Source organism: Solea solea, chromosome 16, assembly GCF_958295425.1.
Source record: "Solea solea chromosome 16, fSolSol10.1, whole genome shotgun sequence".
Taxonomy (NCBI): Eukaryota; Metazoa; Chordata; class Actinopteri; order Pleuronectiformes; family Soleidae; genus Solea; species Solea solea.
The window spans coordinates 9391781-9412861 of NC_081149.1; the positions used below are offsets into that span (position 1 = coordinate 9391781).

Below are 21081 nucleotides of genomic sequence, written 5' to 3' on the forward strand. Positions count from 1 at the left end.
GTTCCCCCCCCCCCCCCCCCAGATATGTTTACATTTTGAAATATTGAACTTGTTCTTCAACATCTTTTTCTCAAAGGTAAACCAAGCACAGAACAACACCACGGTCTTTTTCAGTAGTGAAAGAACATGACCCAGGCCTTAAGTGTATAAGGTTTGTTCTATCTGTCATGCAACATGTGTATGTAATTCCCAAGCAATGCATTGAATAAACCTATTTTGACATGAAAAAATAGGACAAACACATGTTTTACCAATAGCAGTCATTGTGTAAGTGTATGACCACGCTCAATACTTTACACTTTAACCTGTAGGAGCTGTTATTTTCAACATGTTTGTCATGTTTTCTGGATGTTTTCCAGTTAAAACTATTGTACTGGCATCGCTACAACATAAAATCTAGAGAATTAAGCACAGTGTGAACATTTAGGGCAGAAGAGAAACATCCTAAATGTGACACACTGTTTAATCCCTTCTTCTTCATGATAAAAAAAACCCATTACATTACTAAAACTAATGTTTATGTGTGTGTGTGTACCTGTTTTACCTTGAATGCATCACTTGCCAGCTGCCTCGGGTCCCTCCTCTCCTGCGCAGTCATTGGCTGCAGCAGCTGTGCGTCAGCGCTTGGGGGCGGGGCCTGAGCAGCACATTATTGTCAGGAGTGTGTAGTAGCGTTCTAACTCATTTAACCACGCCGACTGTCACACTCTGCTGCCGGGTGTCCTCCTCCTCGGTCTGCCGTGCTAACCTGGATTATCTGCCTGTGCGTGTCTCACACAACTGCTGCAGCAGCAACTCAATCTGACTCTCATTCACTCCTTTATCATGCGAGTTTGGACCTGAGTGGGTCACAAACGCGTCTCTCCTCTCGGCTACTTTGTAAAGTGAGTGTTTCACGTCAATGCCAGATTTAGCCACGATGAACAAAAACGGAATGATGACAAAAATCCACACGAGGATAAGAAGTGACCCGTTCACGGCCGCGTACGACCTGGTCGGCAGAGAGCTGGGCAGGTGAGTTGTACGCGTTATTTATTAAATGTGATGCGTTTTTTAAACGCATATCTTTTGGAAATGACTTGTTTATCTTTAAAAAAAATATTAGCTTTCATTTGTATGTGCTTCTTGTACGTTTAATATAAATATATTGTTATTATTAAGTGTCATATTGTGCACATGTATGATTTTGGGTCATATGAGAACACATGTTTCCCCCCATATGAAAAGTTTGGGGCCACACTGAGTTGCGGTTGCTTGGTACCAAAATATCTTGACCAGATTAAGGTGGCACATATATAATCCGGTTAAGATTTGCTCTCTGCACGCGTAAAAGAGAAGCGTGTTAATTGAACATTTCCACTGTCACATTCCAGCCCTGTGGGGGAAATTGCGGCTGAGAATCACAGCACAGCGCAGTGGTAAAGCGCGCCCCTGCAGCGCTTGCATACATTATGCGTCCTCCTGGATGACACGGAGTTTGGAGTCTCTCTCAATGACTTGAGCAGAAGTGAGTCCATGACGTTTATTGGTCATGACATGTAGAGCTGCTGCTCTGTCCACACAGTCTCGTCATGTTTCTCCCTGTGTTTGGAAACTGCACCTCTTTGTTGACATCTGTGGTTCAGTCGTGGGAAATGTCCTTGAAACGCCGCATGCGCAACTTCCCAATTTTGTCCCAAGATGTAATATTATAAAAATGAATTGTTTGTGTAGAACTTGGGTTAAAACATGGTTGAAAAGTGCATTCCTGGATGTGATCAATCATGGGGAACATAAAAGACCAAATTTAAGTCAACATTCAATCATTAAAATAGCAAAACACAGAAAAGGAACAACAGAAGCCTTAAATAAAACATGCTGTAAGATCAAAACATGTTAATGCCTTCCTGTTTAGTTGTCCACAACAGCAATAACTCAACAAGGAAACATGTGTTGTTCCTTTTCATGCACACTATGTCAAATCCTCAATATATACATCCACATTTGCTTTCTTGGCGGTTTTTCTGCTCCTTATTCTCTAAGACATGCATTCTAAAATGTGTCATGTACCATCAGACACGTACGTCCGCCCGACGCATACCAGTGATATTTAAGCCGGGATGCTCCAGTCTGCCAGACGGTAATGATTTTACCCTGAAAGCATTTGGGAGCTAAAGAGGAGAAACCACTGTGGACGTCTTGGTTTCCGCTTAACGCAGCAGCTGTTTGATCACCACTTGAGCCAATTTTGCATCTGCCTCTGCGAGTCTCGACTTTTCATCATCGCGTATAGCTGCGGCGTGTGATGGGACGGGCTAAATAAAGAGTCCAGAGGGAGCAGTCAGTTTTCCCTGTCAGACATCCAGAACCCATGGGGGGGAGAGGAGAGGCACGGCAGCTTCAAAACACATCCTCGCCTTCCCCTCACTCTCTGACCCCCAACCCTTCATCCGTCCTCCTGCCTCCTCTTCTCATGACTCCAACCCAACAACATCCAGAGATCAGGCCTCATAATCGCATTAAGGAGAGGAATGTATGTAGAGCTGCATGCCAAGGGATCAGCTATGAAGTCTGTACATTAGAAAAGGGTGTCTGGACCGTATTAGAACCTGTAGGAGCTGGAATTTGCATTTTTTAAAAACGTGCCCTGCAGAAGTGTTTACCAAGAAAATGTTGTGGCCCATTCTGAAGCACAGGAAGGGAACTTGTGTTGCATGTCAGAGTGTCTGTGCAGCAAGCAAATGAGTGCTGTCATTTCGCGTTTGCACTTCAGACATGAGTCAGTGCCCCGCTGAGAGAGAGACAAGAAAAACACAGACACCGCAGGAAAGTGGTTTTCTAAATCAACCTATCACCATCTCCAGCTTTGTGTGGCACAGTAAAGTTGATGAGTGACATGTGTCTGACAGGTCCCTCCTAAAGATGAGTCTGTGAATGAGCTGTTTGATCTAGATAACTGCATGTGTGCAGTTTTTTTTTGTTTGAGTGTTAACCCGAGCGAGGTTGAAAGAAACTGAGCAAGAAGGAGGGTTTATTGATCATAAATGAATGCACTATGCATTCCTGTAGCCTCAGACTAAGCCTTTTATCTGTACTTTAGTCAAGGGCCTTGCTTTTACAGAACAACCATTTAAAAGTGTAAGCTTACTATCCATCAACCATGTGGTTCATCTGCCTAGTAACTAGTGGCTGAGTGTGAACATTGCCGGCTGGAGGATGGCCATGTTTAGTAACCTCTGACCTCTTGTCAGCCTTTGAAAGGCCTCCCGTTGCTCCTTTCCACGGCCAGCGGTCATTCCCTTTCAGTCCACATGTCGTTCCCAGCCCACTGTGCGCTGCGTGCTCTGAACTTGGCTAATTAAGGATGAAAAGGCTCTGACGGGGGGCTTTGCCTTTTCACTCAGAACAATGATTCAACCATCAACCATTCCGCAAGACGAGCCAAGAAGGGAGAAGGAGCCGGCCCTCGCGGCAGCCGGGGTGGTAGCCAGACCGGGGCCAGACTCCGGCCAGAACAGTTGCTGTTTTTGGTCTGGAGCACAGTGGGCTTGGAGTAACACTGTGTGGGAAAACGACTGGCACCATGCTGACTTAGCCACTTCATTCACACTCTGCCCAGTTCACACGTTTCCTTCACATCCTGTATTCACTCTCCCTGAGGGCTTTTCTGAGTGTATTTGTATTGTGCTGCTCATTAAAACATTGAGCTGTTTCTTGGACATACTGTAGATGTTGAGGTTGCGATATCCATTCTGGCATGCTGCTCAGGCTCCAAGCTGACTGTAACAGCAGTGAACCCCCCCCCACCCACCCCCAAAAGCCTGGCCTGTCCAGCCGCGGTCAGGTGGGTGGTCCCGGGTCTGTGAGCGGCTGTGTTAACCGACTGGTCAGCTTTTGTGTGGCTGTCAAAGGAGAGGCAGGCTTTGGCCAAGGGTCTGGGCGGAGGCGTTGACACAATTCCATTTGTCCCCGCTGCTGTCAGCTGTAAAGAAAGGGGGAAACGAGACAAGGCCTCATTATCAGCCTGGGAGGGACGGCTGGTGATGGAGGTCGGCCTGACACAGAGGCAATTCTGCACACATCGGACATCCTGCCCGCACCCACAGCTGACCCTTGACACCTCCTGTGAATCCATCAGTGTATATGCAGAGAAATGGATGACAGCGATGACGTCGCATCAGGGGATGAATTCTCGAATTTGACCAGTGACATTCAGCAATAGTGCTGATGCGTCTTTTGTTTTAGTTCGACCCGCATGTGCAGTGGCATTATATCCTTATCGGGTCCCGGCCCACTGTTCAGCAGCTGTTGCCAAAACTGTCAGCCTTATCTGCCTGCTGTCAGACCCTCCTTAAAGCTGAAGGGAATAGTAGACGGCGGTAATCTTTGCTAAAAGCCCTAATGACGCCTTTTGCATCTGAGAACATCGGCGGTTAATAGCAGCGTCCTGTATTTTTCAAATGATTCCACTTGTGAGCGTCTTATCTCTGAACCGTTCTCTAACCTCGCCTGCAGTGTTGCACTCGTGGCTTGTTGGCGGGCTTCTGCAAACATCTTGCACTGTAATCTAGTTTTCACCTCAGAGCAGAATAACTGCAATGAGTGTCCAGTAATTTTAACCTTTCATTCGCTGCAGTTCTTTCTCGCTGGCCACTTGGATCCAGAACAGACCCGACTCTGACCAAATCTATTTGCAAAGCCAGTAATGTGGTCGTGATCATTCTGTCTCCTCACTAATCACTCTCTCGCTCTCTCTCCCTCTCTCCCCCCCTCTTTGTTTTCCCAGGGGAAAGTTTGCGGTGGTGAAGAAGTGCATCGAGAAGGCAACGGGGAAGCAGTACGCCGCCAAGTTCTTGCGAAAGCGACGGAAGGGTGAGGACTGCCGCATGGACATCTTGAACGAGATTTCTGTGCTGGAGTCGGCCAAGGCAAACCCGTATGTGGTGGCGCTGCACGAGGTCTACGAAACCAACACTGAAATCATCCTCCTCCTTGAGTGGTAAGACAGTAGGCATGACAGAAAAAGCAACACCAAGGTCTATAAAAGTTCATGGGAGGGAGAAGAGACTCTAAATCACATTTTGTCACTCGACGTTTGTTTATGTTCACGTTTGTGTGCAAACGCACGGCTATAAGGAGGAGATTATAGTGATGATTTAACGTCCTTTCAAACTTCCCTCACTTTAATGCTGAAAAACTGTGGTGAAGCGATGTGGTCGTCAAAAATTAGGGAAATGAAAATCCCCTTAAATCACTCACAATAAACTTTTTTTTTTTTTATCATGTTTACTGTCAGTGGGGGTCATAAACATTAAACTGGACTATTATTACATGTATTCATTTTTACTTGCGAGGCAAAATATTGTTTTCTTTAATTGGGGGGGGGGGGGGACCTCACCTCACCTCACCACATCACATTTACATGATCAAGTCCTCAATCATTAGGGAGATTAAAACCCTTAAATCACTCACGATGAACCATTTCTCTGTCCTGCTGAGTGTCCGGGGCTTTCTGAAGCACTAAATTGACTTCTACTGCACTTTAGTTGCGTGTATTCATCTCATTTCACTTGATAAGCAAAATATAATTTTCTTCAATTGGGGGCGGTAAAAACCCTCACCGCATGACATTTAGATACATCTCTGCTTACGTGTTTCCACGTAATTTTGTGAGCCTGTAAAGAAGAAAAACTTCAGAGTTATGAGTTAACCAGCTCATTTTTACCCTTAAAAACAAAAACCACACGCACGCACGTAAAAAATGCACATCCGTTGCGCTGCTGCGAAACCAACTCTTCCTTAAAAGGAAGTTGTCTCTCTCTGTGGTTACGTCTCAACACCTCAGTCTCTTGTTGCGCTAAATGCTGTCAGGAAGCATCACTTTAAATACCAGAGTGACATCTCTGCTCACTGTGAGAAAACATGACAACACAGAGTGATGTGCTGCTGCTGCTGCTGCTTCTGGGACTGAACATTCAGTATTCTCTGCGACACAGGTGAACAGGCCGAGATGAACTTTGTCTGAGTTGTTTCGGTTTGGTGTTTGTTGTAGTAAAGTGTCCCTCCTTTAATTGAGATTTGGAAACTCCACTTAGTGCCTTAATTACCTCTTGCCCGCCTCATTACGGGGAGATAACATTGGGCAATTACACTTGAACCACGATACCCTGACCCTGTCTCTGAACGGCTCCTCTGCCCCAGCCGTTGCCGGTCATCCTCCTCCCTGACATGGAATTCTTCTGCAGAACAAAAGACGTTGTGTAGGTCAGCGTTTGACCTCTCACTGAAGTGTGAAAGGGGAAGTAGCACCGCAGTTCACCCCTGCATGCCTGCAGAGAAAACGCAGCAGGAGGTCAGTCAACACTTGTCCACAATTCCTGTCCAGCTGCCAAGTCTTCAAACCCCTGCAGAATGCACAATATTTAATCACTCAAAAAAAAAAAATCAAGCTTTCTACATTTTTTTTTCTTCTTAAAAGCTACAGCTGCAACTCCCCCCCCCCCTTCTCTGAAAACCATGTGTTAAAAAAAAACGGCGTGACATCAGCGTGCGCTGTAAGAAATGCAAACCATTTTCCATTTCCTGTGGGTTTAAACGTAAGCAGCGCACTGCCGCACTGCTGTGAAGTGTCGCGCACACTCCTCCTCCTCCTCCTCCTCCTGTTCAGATAAACACACAAACACAAGCTTCTTCTCATCGCCACAACCACATCCTTGGTGAAGTCAGAAGAAGTCGAGTTTTTAAACCATCTCCTCAAAAGTGTGGCATCAGCATGTGTCCGGGCCACAGAAACAGCCCAGTAATGACTCAATTGTGAGACGGTCACAATTGGCCTGTGCATCGTCTCTGAGAAGCCCTTTTATATATCCTGCTTTTTCCACCTATTTCAACTGCCTTAAAGCTGGAATATGATGTCACCTCTGTAAATCATGTGAGTCGCTCTGTAATGCTAAAGGCTTGCACGTTCATAAGGAATCGTCAAGCATTTATTTGAAATTCATTGTTCTCTGCAGGCTATCTGTAACGTTGCATGACTTCCCTTAACATAGCATGACTTGAATTTCATTTATTTTCCTTTTTTTTTTTTTTTTCGAGAGCCTTGGTTTCATGTAAATTTTGATTCAATATCCCCTTCTCGTGTATAATGTAACCCAGAGCGCTAATGTCCTCGCTGGGATATAATTGGACTATAGTGTAGTCCAGAAAGTTCTGAGTTAGGCCTGTGGGAACTGTTTGACAGTCTGCTTGTCGAGGTGACGTCAATGAGCGCCCGGCTTGGTGTTCAGCCAAGAATAGCTTTGAATTAAAAACAAAAGGAAAGGATGTGGAATGGGATTACGGCTGAAAGATCTCCACCACCAGCCTTTTCCTTGTAAAAAAAAATCTTATATTCATAGATTGAAGCTCCATTAATTTGCTTCCTTATACCTTTTGCTCTCGTCGGTTATTAGTAGGGATGCACGATATATCGGCATTAATATTGGTATCGGCCGATGTTCGTCATTTTTTAACATATCGGCATCGGTGTAATGAGTAAAACTGCGCCGATTTTAACAACCGATGTTTATACCCGTCTAATTGCTGTTTGTGTATGTGTGTCGGGAAGGGGACAGCGTCAGTGATGCAAGCGCAGCACAAGGTGTGTGTGTGTGTGTGTGTGGAGGAGAGAGAATGTCAGCGGTGTGGGCGATTTTTCAGGGTGTCAATAGAAGATACGCGAAAAGCATTATGCAACACTTGCAAAGTCGAGGTAATGCGAGGAGGGTTCCGCGTCAAGTCATTCAATACCACAAATTTGATCATGTCATTTGAAAAACCGCCACCCAGAAGTACACAAACAACGGCAGGAAGCTAACGCTAGTAACATTAGGCAGCAGACAAAAAGAAAGCAGCGCAGCTGGGACTCGACCAAAGGAAGACAGTGGCCAGGGCAATAACGATCAAGGTAATGGAAATGATTGCTCTTGACGACCAGCCGAGGGTTCCGACGGTTGATAGCGCATATTGAACCCCGCAACAACCTGCCAAGTCGGCGCTACTTTTCCGATGTTTTGCAATTGAATAAATATCTGGTTGCCATGAATACTGGCAAGTTTGATAAAGTATTTTAACATGTTTTTTTTAATTATGGCAGCTCTTAGTAGAGCTTGTCAGGTATTGTTTCTCATATCTGTTGTGTAGTTTTATTGTGAAGGGAAGTGGCGCGGTTGTTGTTGCCGGGAGGAAGGGTTGTTGACTTTATTTACGTACCCAGTATAGACGCCCTTATCTCGGTTACAGTAACTTTGGCAGGGTATTATTTTTATTTATGTTCATGTTTGTAATTTATGATCCAAACTTTCTCACAGGAGTTTAGTGAGTTGAGGGAGTTAAACTGTACTTTAATTTAGTTACACACTTGCTACAAGTGGTAAAGGTTTCTAAAAACCTTTACTTGTAGTTGGTTACTTGTGTCTTATGTGACCTTGTTATTTGGAGGTAAAACATGTTTTGAAAATAAAGAAAGACATTCAAAAATTCAGCTTGCATGATTTTCATTCTGTACAAACTTTTATCATCTCAGAAACTTTTTTTAAAAAACATATATCGATATCGGTAAATATCGGTTATCGGCCATAGCAGCAATATTAATATCGGATATCGGTATCGGTGGAAATAGTCATATCGGTGCATCCCTAGTTATTAGTCTTGTGGTTGGTGCAGCGGGAGGATGTTGGCGTGCACGCTCAAGAGCGAGCACATTAGCTTCTTTGCAGGAGGGAGGGAATATTTTAAGAGTTCAGGGAAGTTTCAGTGTCCAAACCTGCATGTGTGCAGCAAAAATGGCCTTTCATCAAAAAGTCATTAAATCCTTTTTCCTGCTGACAGCTTGAAATAGTTCATGTCAGGTCTGGTGAGGAGGAGAACTTCTACACACATATTATTCACTAGAGCTGCAACTAATCGGTCAATATGTCCATTATTTTCTCGATTCATCGAGTAATCGTTCGGTCCATCAATGGTCAGTAAGTGTTGAAAAATGACGATCAGTGTTTCTCAAACCTGGAAATGAGGATGTTCTCAAATGTCCCGTTTTTGTCCACAAACCACCGTGATTCAGATTTTAATGATTTCTTTGTCATATGGAGCAAAGCAACCAGAGAATATTCACATTTAAGAAGCAGAAACAATCAGAAATGTTGTTTTAATCATGAAAAAAAGCTTCAAAACCAATTCATCAATTATCAAAATAGTTGACTTGTTGAATTGTTTCAGCATTAATATTCAATAGCTCTTCAGACATCAGAGGGAGCTTGGGGTAGGACCTGTACAGTAGGTGGCAGGTCATGTATGTGATGCTGGGAGCAAATAGATTATAAAGGCCAATAGTGTGTATCCTCCAAATCCAACAGAAAAACACTGTGCTGTTTTCACAGCTGAGGACAGTAAGCAGTACAGGGTGAGGAGGCTAACAGGAGCCTGGGTGGTGCTGGTTATGTAACAAACATGCCCTGAGCAAAGTCAAAAAGTTTTTTTTTTCGTCTCTTCTGAAGATAAAAAGCATGTGTACCATCTAAATCCACCACACATGGTTCTGGGTTGTTTTTAGGGGGTGAACTGTCAGCTTCAGGCATTGATTTGACCAGTGGAAGCTTCCACTGTAAATCCACCATGTCTCTACCTTTTTTTTTTTTTTTTTTTGTTAACCTAATGTTCTTTCACAAGCACAGCAAGACCGGGCAGAAATCTGACTATTTCATCCCCAAAAATGTGAGAATCGGTGAGGTCGCCACCAAGTTGTGTATAATTACTGAATTCCAGAATAGGATAATCCCTTGGACTATGTGTAAATTGTTATGAGCTAACAAGCTGAAAGCGACACAGGTTGGGGCCGTTGCAGAACGGTATCCAGTTACCGACCATACAATTCTGCACTTTCTCAGGCTTCTTTAAAGCTTAAGCTTTCATTTTTGCCAGGCTGTGTTCAGTCATTGCCGTTTCTGCTTTCTAGATTTACACTGGTAGGTTAACGTTCAATATATCAGGCTGTGCAGGTTTTTATCTGAGCATGCTGTAATCTCAAACCACCGGTTTTATCTGCAGGAATATTCCTGAGCAGGGGAAGGGTGCGTGCAGAGTTGGACTTTCCCTAAAATTGTATGAATTCCTGTTGATGTGGATGGACTTTGTTCCTTCAAGCCGAAGTACATTGAGGGGGTTATGCAGTTATGTCATTTTAAAGAGAGAGGAAACACTGTTTCTTCTTCAGTTGCACTAATGGGATCAGTTGGAATTCATCATTGTCAGCTTTCATACTCGGAGGAAAGGCGTGTTTGTACAGTTTAAGGCAATATTTATTATGACAAGTTAAAATGGAACGCTCAGAAAATGAAAGTGGGCCAAACTAAACTCTGCTCTGTGATGGTTACGCATGTACGGTTTCTTTTTCCCCTTCACCCCTTATCCTCGTCTTTGTTTGCTCAGTTTGGTCTTCCTCTGTTTCCCTTCTAGCGCCGCCGGTGGTGAGATCTTTGACCAGTGTGTCGCCGATGACGACGAGACCTTCACAGAAAAAGACGTGATCCGGCTGGCCAAGCAGATCCTGTCCGGCGTGGCCTTCCTGCACCGAAACAACGTGGTGCATCTGGATCTGAAGGTGAGCACGCGTCTGAAATGTTCCGCGACGATGTGGGACGGGGAACTCCCTCGAGCGGCAGACGGAGGCAGATACGATTTCCGTTATGTAAGCGCAGCGCGTCCAGTGTCCCAATACCCTATTTCCCACGAGGAGCCAGTCTGTGAAGGAGCCCCACTGAACTATCATGTTTTCTCTAAACGGGCCCCCGAGGTGTCGACACCGACGTTTTCTTTTAACACGTAAGCGTCTTGAAAATTGAACCCGGCGTCTCGTTACATGTTATACAATGCTTTACTCAACCGTACATGTGTTCTAGGTTAAATGGCGAAATACTCTGAATCCATTGTTTAGCGTTGCGTGCTAAGTCCCGGTGTTACATAAAGGTGTAACTGCAGTTGACGGCCCTGCAGGTACAGGGGACGGCCACACATATAGGATGTCTTCTGTGTCGGCTGTGTTATTATGTGTGCGCTATTTTAGGAATACGTTCACTGCTTTACCTCGCCGTTAAACGGGAAACTGGAATTTGGGTCACTTCATAAACCACAAACTCGTCCACACCATCGTCCATTGACAAAAACAATAGACAAATGAGGATTTCACCTCAAAAAACCCAAGAGTTCGCCTCATACAGTCCCCACATAGATCTCATCATACCCAAGTGTTCTCAAGAGGTGACTCTCATACTTTCCTCCCTCGCTCGTGTGGTTTGACGGACGACTCCGGCTGCGGCTCGCCGTCTCCTCTTGTGCTCTAGTCGCTTATCTCATATGTTCCAACCACCGCAGCCTCTCCACAGCCAGTCTGACCCAGAGTGGAGCTCGGTAGCACGTACTGCATACCGTAGCATCTGCTCACAACATGTGCTCCTGCCAAACCTCCTACCTGTCTTTCATGTCGTCTGATAGACTTAGCCAGAGGCCCCAGATCCTGCTGGACTCGGTCCAACCAGCGTTTCACTGAACCATCTCCGCTGTCAGAGCTTAGGCTCCTTCAATAATCATCAGTCGTAACATTCTTCGATCTAATCCGTGCGTTTTTCTCTCCCTCCAGCCTCAGAACGTCCTGCTGACCAGTGCCAGACCCTTGGGGGACATCCGCATCGTGGACTTTGGCTTGTCCAGGCGCATGGACAACCTCACAGAAGTCAGGGAAATCCTGGGTACACCAGAGTATGTGGGTGAGTCCGGCCTCCGCGGTCACCTGGAGTCTTTTCACTTCACCGAGTGTCGTTTTTTATCGTTACTAATTGGAGTGGTGTGTTCCTTTGCAGCGCCAGAGATCCTCAACTATGAACCCATAAGCACTGCTACAGACATGTGGTGAGTAAACGACTGCAACTAATGACATTATGCAAGACTCGTTTAGTATTCTGCCTTACGTCTAGGAATAAAGACGTAATTAGGACCGTGACGTGATGCAGATTCAAAATTTTACATCTTTCCTTAAAGATATGTTATTGTTATGTTATTTGTAACATAAAGATATGTTATATGTTATTATACATTTGGTACTCCTCATTCGCCAGTGTGTTGTCTTTTTGTTTTTGCATTTTATGATGTGTATTTGACACACAAATACTTAGCAAACGCTCAGGGAAACCAAACGAGACAACAGAACGTCTGTTTGTGTTTAATATTCATCCATTAGTGACTAACCGCAGCATAGAGGAAGACAAATGTGTTGTGCCACACTATGTCACAAATTGTTCACGTCTTTTTTTTTTTTCCCTTCCTCCTCTACCAGGAGTATCGGGGTCCTGACCTACGTCATGCTCACAGGCGAGTCTCCCTTCCTGGGAGACGACAAGCAGGAGACGTTCCTCAACATCTCCCAAGTCAACGTAGACTACTCACTGGACACGTTTGAAGGCATCTCCTCTCTGGCTGTCGACTTCATCAAGTCCTTGTTGGTTAAAAACCCCAGGTGAGGCTGCGTGACATTAAAAAAAAAAATTAAAAGATAAAACTGCAAATTTTCCATCATCATCATCATCATCAAGGATGTGAGTCAGGTCTGCGTCAGCACGGAAGTGCGTCACAGCATTCACCTAAATGAGTAAAGAGTGTTTTAACAAGAATTGCACCACACAGATGAAAAAACACTTCCTTTTTTTTGTGCCAATATAGAGCGTAAACTGGCCCATGCACTGATGCAATCAAATTTACAAACAAAAAAAAAGCTAAGGAAGGTGATTTCCAAAGGAAGCTATGAAACCATACTCTAACCATGCATCAATCTAACTGAGAGCTTTTAATTTGCCACCACAATTTGTTGATGAAAAGCAGCAGCAGCAGCAGCAGCAGCAGCAGCAGCAGCAGCCTCTGCCACAACCTCCAGTCCGTATCATTTAATTGCAGCAGTTTAGTGGTGACACTGGAAAAAGTGGAAGATTCCTTGGTGTCTAAGTGGAGGTTGAGGGGGAGGTTAGGGGGGATCTTCATTGCAAAATGTGTTTTCTTTTTTGTGTGTGTGTGGTTTTTCCAAACCAAACGTTGAAAATGAATACGGCCGACGTCTGCGAGAAAATGGGCCGAAGATCGAGGCGATCGGTCGGTTATGTAAACTGTTTGGGGAATTTCCACTCATCCACACTGTTATTGTGTTTGTGTGTGCAGGAAGAGAGCCACAGCAGAAGAATGCCTCAACCACCCCTGGCTGAACCAGCTCCCCCATCCCCACTCCCACCCGCATCTCCACTCCAGGTCGGCCTCGTCTCTGGACGAGCCGGAGACGAGCCAGTCCGAGTCGGAGCCCGAGAGCCCGGCTCCCTCCCCCGACCTGGACTTGATCGGTTCCTTCCTCGCGTGCCCGGGCCAAAGTGGGCTAAAAGCGGGCCGCGGCGCCTTCTCCTTCAGCGAGCCCCTCTTTCCCACGCGACCTGAAATCGCCCGAAATCAGCAGGAGCTGATGTGCTGAGTTGAAGGAAAGGGACTGAACAAATTCAAACTCGATGGGAGTGGACGGCTTTGAAAAGCGAGCGCTGTGAGCCTGCAGCGCCTGAAAGTGACGCCGCGGCGCCGTGCTGTGTGGATGCTGCGCGCCTGCTGTTGGCTGCTTCTACTGCTGTGATGTCTCGGCTGAGTGTAGTCTGATACCTCTGTGTGAATGTGTGGTCGATGTGTGTGTTGTGTGCGAGTGTCCGTGCTGATTTATGAGTGCACGGCAGGGACGTGAGACTGTGTCGCGGGACTGCACTGCTGCCTTTTTATTAAAGTGACAAAAAGTTGAACCGCGCTCGGCTTTAACGGCGGGGCTGTAGTTCACCCCCCTGCACACACACAAACTCACACACACTGGTTTCTCCTTTTTTTTGTTTTTTTATCCAATGAAGCCTTTTTTGAAGAGAAGAGGCAGGGAAACGACTTCACTCACTGTGTGCGCTCATCAAAACATGTTACGCTTCAGCTGACCCAGACATATCGTCTGTGGTGAGTTCTCTTGAAGGAAGTGAAGGGTTTTGACAGGTGGTTCTGCTTAATGAAGAGGATGGCACCAACGCTGAAGCCCCACCCACTGTTTATTATTATTATTATTATTATTATTATTATTGTTGTTGTGCTTATTTATGTGTTCTGTTAAACCACGTTGGCCCCTTTTTAAATATACAAAGCCACTCTTGACATGGAAATGGTAGCATTCTTATTCTTATAAGGACAATCGAGCACTTTTTTAGTTTGTTGTTGGATTTCTGTGTGATCGTAACCAACCAAAGGCACAGTCACCCGTCACCACGTACTGTACATGCAAACCACCATCCACTGTCTTTGCCACGTGTTTTCCACAAAGTGCCACGTTGTCAACCTCAACAAATTCATTTATTATTATTATTGTTATTATTTCACTTTGTTTGTTCCGTTGGCTCTTGCACAAGTCGCACAAGTTTTGTTTTTGTACGTAACTGCATTGTTGCCACTAGATATCATGCTCTTTAACATCAGTCATGATTGGGGGGGGGGCGGGGGAGTGGCCAGAGGTTTTTGTTATTACTGTTATTGTTATTATAATAATTGTTGTTATTATTATAATAGATGAACGATGACATGGTCAACTGAAGAGCCCAGAGATGTATAAATATGTGATGTTTGCCTTCAGATACTCGGGAGCAGAGAAACAAAAAAGAATTCTCAAAAGTACTGAAATGTATATTGTGAGTTAGTATTAGATATAATATGTAAGGATAATTGTTTTGTTTTTTTTACCAGTGTATGAATGTCATAACATAATTATCGATATATATATATGAGTCTTATTTTGTACTTATTGTTGTTTTCTGCTCATGGATTTCAGGCAGGTTTGCACTTGTCCCTGTGGACTTTCTGTTTAAGTGAATAAATGTTGATGGCATGCATTGCAAAATGTAACCAAGAAGAAAAACAAAAAACAAATACATGTGCATTTTTCAAACTCATTTTCAAACTCTTTGTGTTTGATTGTTTTTTGATAAGGACATCTGCAGGATAATGAATTTAGTAAAAATAGATCAGTTGTCCTGACGGGGAAACTTGGACTTTTTAAGGTAGTTTGTGATTTAAACATCCGATGTAGATCAAACATGTTCACATTGTCTTTTAGTAGTTATTTTAAGGGATTCAATATGGCCTTAAATGAGGAAGGCATTAAGCATCATGAGGGGACAAAAGTGGAGCACTGCTGTGTTTCAGCCTCAGCTAAATTCTATAACACTTGAGGATAATTGACCAGATTTCGGTTCGGTGGTTGCCTTCCGGTTTTAAGATGATTTGAACAGATTATCCTGTCATGTGAGGGATTAACAGACGCGAATTTAACGTCATCAAAGTCGTCCCGATTTCAAATCGTAAGTGTCAAACGTGACTTAAGCAGTGATTGGGAGCGTGAGCGGAAACACGCAATAACCAATGAGAGCGAGTTGAGCGGGAAGCGGATGTTGTGTACTTCTCTTTAGAACCGTAACTGATTCCGTCTTCTCAGCCTTGACTTCTTCACAGTTTAGTGCCGACACTACTACTATTTATATATTCTGAAGTCACGTTAACTCACATAAGTTTCCGTGAGGTCTGAAATCCCTGGAATCTCCCCCCGGAAATCGTTTGATTAAACACATAAAGTGTGTGTCCCTGCGTCCTGACCCATCGTTTCTAATACAAAGCAACAACAGGGTCACCATTACATGTTTTTGTATCACCTCATCATACGTTGTTATCCCTCTGTATGTTTTCACGATCCCATCGTTCATTTTAGCCGCTGATGACGAGCAGAGATACCACACACAGGTCAGTTAACCTGTGGGTCTCTTTTTACGTCAGTGGAAAAGCAGACCAGAACAGATTACCATGCTTGGAACAGTTTACTGGCGAAGCATCTGTTTTCCCTCTCAGAGTTTCTATTTACAGAAACGGAGAATTATAAAGAAAAGAAAAGAAGAAAAAGGAATAAAAGTATACTCTTGAACCAGTCTTCCATAAATATTCAGAAGCCTCTCAGCACAGGAAATGCCAGCACCCTGCATGTGAGGAGGAACACAGGGTAATGTTTTCCATTGTAGTTTATCTTTTCCCTCTGTCTACCTCTCTCACGCTCACACTCTTGAGTGTGTTTACTCGTGTCAGGTTGAACAATATCCCTGCCCTCCAATATCCTGAATTCCTGCTTTAATGTGGACTTCCTCTTGCGGTCGGCAGCGGGCCAGTTCAGCTGTGCCGTGTCCAGTGAGGAGAGAGCGGGGCTCCCTGCAGGATCCTGCTCTGGTGGCTCTTGACTGGACTTACTGTTTCCCCCCTAAAGAAAATCCTCCTGTTGCATGGAGCCAAGGAATGCAAGAAATGTCCATAACTGGCCTCCTTCCCATGTGTTTTTTTTTTCAAACCTTGTCCTTTGTCTCTGACCTCCTTTCCTCCATATGGATTTCTTGACTCTGCAGGAGGTGGATTTGTTCCCATGTGCACACACACACACACACACACACAGGGCGACAGGCATAAACATACGTGGTTATTGATGTGGTTGATTAAGCGCCGTTTCTCAGGACGGATTCCTGGAATCAGCTCGTTTTGACTTTGATAGTTAAGGTGACCATTAGCGGGTGATTTGAGACAGATGTGGAGACAGTTTATGTCCCGGCTGAGTGAACTCCAAAACCTGCTCTTTGGTGCAAAGGAGCACTTGACTCCGGCACATCCAAACAAACACAAGGGCCGACCAAAGCTCACTGTGACATCCAGATAACCTGCTTTCAGCGGTGTTTGTGGATTAAAACCTATGGTCTGGCTAAATGGTTTTTGAAAGCAGCAAATATTTGTGTTAAACCCTATAATGAGGACCCATTTGTCTCCCTTGAGACTGTAAAAGACAAAAACTGTCAGAAGAGATAACCAGACAGATGTTTATATATATATGTATATATATATATATACAGTACATATATATATATAGGTACTTGTTTTTAATCTCAGAGTAACCCGGCGGCCGCACATCCCAAAGACATCCCAGCAGCCACACTTTGATCCCTTGAGGTTTGTGGAATTTCCAAATGTAAACCTGTTGAGGAGCTGGAAAAGGCCTCGTCCCAGACTGTAACATTTGAAACTACCACTTACAAGTACACAACCAAACGTTGTTTGATGAGAAGGTGATGTTTCGACTGCGGCTGCCGTATGAAATGTTTTGTGTCGTGACTGTAATCAGACTTTTCTTCGTCCTATTTACTCAAAAAGGACTCTTCGTTAAACATATGGCACTTTGGTCTGTGCTGAAAAGCTTACAGGTGTAGCATGTTTTGACCGTGTCTTGATCAAAGTGGCTTCCTAGAGTAGTATTAGGAACACCTGTGCAACTGCTTGTTAAATGCAAATATCTGCTCAGCCAATCACGCGGCTGCAACTCACTGTTTGGAGCCATGGTGTGAATGAGCGGCTGAAATTCAAACCAAGAGCCAGATTGGGGATGAAAGGAAATTTAAATGACTTTGACCTTGAGGCATGATGTTGGTGCCAGGTGGTGCTATTTCAGAGACTGCTGGTCTACTTGGATTTTTAGACAGAAACATCTCTAAGGTTTGCAGAAAATGGAAAAGAGAGAATATCCACTGAGCAAAAAAATGCCTTGTTGATGCCAGAGATCAGAGGAGAAAGGCCTGCCTGGCTTGAAATGATAGAAAGGTGACATGGTATGAGGAAGATCATCTTTGGATGCAAAAACCCGTCAAATCATGAAGCAGATGGGCTACAGCAGCAGAAGACCACACCAGAAGCTTCTCCTGCAACTTTACTAGGTGTACTGGGAATGTAATAAACTGGCCTGGTGAGTGTTTACACATATTTTTTTATATGTTTTACTGCAAAAAATCCACAGTGCAGCATCTGTGAAGCAGTTTGGGAGGTTGTTGCAAAGTGGATTTCAATTAAAATCTCATTTGCTCGGCCAGACCGTGGCCTCCATGAATGACCTATTTCAATCATAAAACTTGAAGGGAAGCATTCCCCGAGCTCCATCTGCCTGACCTCCTGCTCCGGTTGTTCTCCGTCTCCGTCGTCCTCAATCTCACTATCTCCAGATCTTGTTCGGGTTCTCAGAAGCATAGTTTCCCCCTTGCACCTTACATAATGAGCAAATTCCTTCACGCTTATGTTCCCGATTACGCTGCCCACTATGGAGAGAGTCCACGAAACATGTCAGAGACCTCAAGAGAGCGGAGCGTGGAAGGAAAGAGTCCGAAAAACAACATCTGTCCTCCCCGGGATTGAAAAAACCAGCAACCTCCAGCGTCTTTGTCCTTTTAACCCCCCGCGTCCCTTCCATAAACATCACCTCAGTCCATCTTTACATCATAGACGTCTCGTTGATTATACAACGTACGGCTTATCAAATGATTTTCACTGCATCCTCTTAGGAATGTGCTCATTTGGGGTCCACAGCACTCTCTGACAGCTCAGCCGGTCTCTCTAAATTAGTTTGCTCCTGCTACACATTCCGGAGTAAAAGGTTAGGGTGAGAAATCTTCAAAACATTCATATGGATCTTTAATACTTAGCTGGATTACACTAATCAGATCATTAATCTCTGCATTTCATGTATCAAAATTCTAATCTCACCAGGAGTGGCAAATAATGTAAAACTAATAAAAAAAGATTGAAACGAAATAAAGACATTGACCAGTTTCTAATGTTAATGCATTTTCAACCTGGTCTTGTTTCATTGTTTTATAATAATTTAAATGTCCTTGTCACAATTATCATTTTAAATGGCAATGTAATCAAATCCAAGCCGCGCAGGAGTGAAGAAATGTCCGTTGCTTGACATCTGGAGTCAGATATCTGAACGAGGGCCGTGATTGGCTCGCGGGCCGGACTTTGGACACGCCTGTTATTGGTAGTATACAACATTTTTGCCTGCAAACCCTCACAAAATATGACACAGTGGACCTTTAAAATGCTATCACGTTGATATGCATGTCTGCAGTGATGTACAAAGAGAAAACTGTAAGTGTTGTGACTTCACATGTATCTGTGGTTTGCAGAAACAGCCAGGCCAAAGACACTGTAGGCTACAGTATCCTGACATCACTGGTTGGTAGAAGTAAATCACAAGAGAATTAAAAACAAGGCAGAAAGATCCTCACATTTCTCTAACAGCCGGCTGAAATCCTCCATGTTTCTATGCTTACTGTGCTGACCGAGCTGACAATGGAAACAAAACGTGCTTCCAGAAATGCTTGCGAAATGAAAACAGAAAGAGAGCGCGTGAATTTCCAGAGCAGGCAAAACACTTGTGACCACAGGTAATATGTTTCTCATGGTGGTGCGTTCAGTGAGAGGGGGAAATGCCTTTGGTCGAGCGCAGCTATTTATTTTGTGCCTGGAAACGGGTGAAGCACAACAAAAGCACTCTCAACAAAGAACAGCACGACCTGATGCTGCTGCCTGTTTCCCTCTTGTCTGTGGCGACCGTATCCTTCCTCAGCGCGGGGGCACAGCGGAGAACCAAAGAGCCACACAATAGACACACTGAGCTCGGGGAGAACTTTTCAACCCAAAAGCCCGTGCAAGAAATCCAACCAAAACACGGGACACGGCTGAGTTAATCTCCAAAAAGGTTCAATTTCACTGTGGGTAAAGTTCAGGGAAAGAAACAAAAACACTGCCAGGTTTTTGTTGTTTGGATTTGAAGGACGCAGAGCATGCGAATGCCTGCTCACATGTACCTAAACTGCACCCACACACACACACACACACACATGCACACTTGCCTGAGTACCCACAGTGAACTCTGTCCGTTCGCTCGCTACCAGCTCGGGAAGGAGTCCAGGATTTTGGACTGACTGGGAACAGGTTCTGGTCTCGGTGTTTTCAAGCAGCACTATTTACTATGGTGCTGGATTAGAGGGTTACACACACACATACACACATGTCTGTGCAGCTGTTCTTCTGTTGGGCAGCCTAAACAAAGTGCTTGACGACAACCAGTTAATATCTAACCCTAACTTTAACCTCACCACAATTCAGATCTTAGCTCTAAACTTAACTGGTGTCTCAGAAATGCGGTGTTGACCTTTTAGAACCAGTTTATTGATCGTGGTCTCCATGAGGACCACTGGTCCTGATAAGACCAGTGCCAGAGAAGGTCCTAAAGAGGTAACAAATACAAATACATCAACATAACATAAGTCACTGCATTCCCTAGCCCGTTACCCGAACCTTAAACATCACAACTAAATGTCTAACCATTAACTTAAACCTAATTCTAACCCTAAAACCAAGTCTTAACCCCCCAAAAAAACCTTTCAAGGTCGTGACAGAACGTGAGGACCAGCCAAAATGTCTTTTTTAGCTTTTTGGTCCTCACAAAGACACCCATACAAGAACACAAACACACGTACATGGATTCAATTCCACGAAGTAGAGTTAATTAACTCAACTATAATTCAGCCTACATAAGTCATTTCTCCGCGCTAATATTTATAACCCATTCAAACTATTTTTCAAATAGCTTTGTGGAAAGATGTGGAAGTTTGGACAGAATCAGGTAACTGAAAAGAAAACCAATAGGATGGTCAGCGAGTTTGTTTTTTTTGTATTTTGGCAGTTTATCACATCACCTCATGGTGGTGCTATAGAGGAAATGTTAGGGACTCATCAAAGTGAGCAAAAATAACTCGAAACACACTTGAAAGTTGTTCAAAGTGTTGACAGACTTTGCCCCCACTTGTTCATTTGTCATCATTTTGAGTTATTTTGTCTCTTTAAACGAAGATAAAAGCCTGCATCCTTTTCAGGAACTTGGCGACTCTTTCATGGAACGTGTTGCGTCCAAGAATGTGTCCCCCCGGAGCCAGGAAAAATTAATTAGTCAAAAAGTCAACTGTCACATCTTTTTAAGTCACTTCTTTTTCTCTTTTTCCCCCCTTTTTCCTTCTCTCCGGCCTTTTAATGTTATGCAACCTGCTTCCACGCGGAGATAATGTGCATGTATGTGCATGTGCAGCATTTTTTTTTATATTGTCTGCA

The 21081-nt window shown here is 44.2% G+C and overlaps 1 protein-coding gene across 1 annotated transcript; it reads left to right on the plus strand.

Annotated features, from left to right (window-relative positions):
- The first annotated feature begins 697 nt into the window (after window positions 1-697).
- Window positions 698-14993, plus strand: stk17al (serine/threonine kinase 17a like). The gene is made up of 7 exons (XM_058652656.1): window positions 698-1014; window positions 4766-4978; window positions 10471-10615; window positions 11651-11777; window positions 11871-11919; window positions 12344-12523; window positions 13216-14993. Exons 1-7 carry the CDS (start codon window positions 902-904, stop codon window positions 13514-13516), a joined length of 1128 nt encoding a protein of 375 aa, XP_058508639.1. The 5' UTR covers window positions 698-901; the 3' UTR covers window positions 13517-14993.
- Window positions 14994-21081: the final 6088 nt, after the last annotated feature.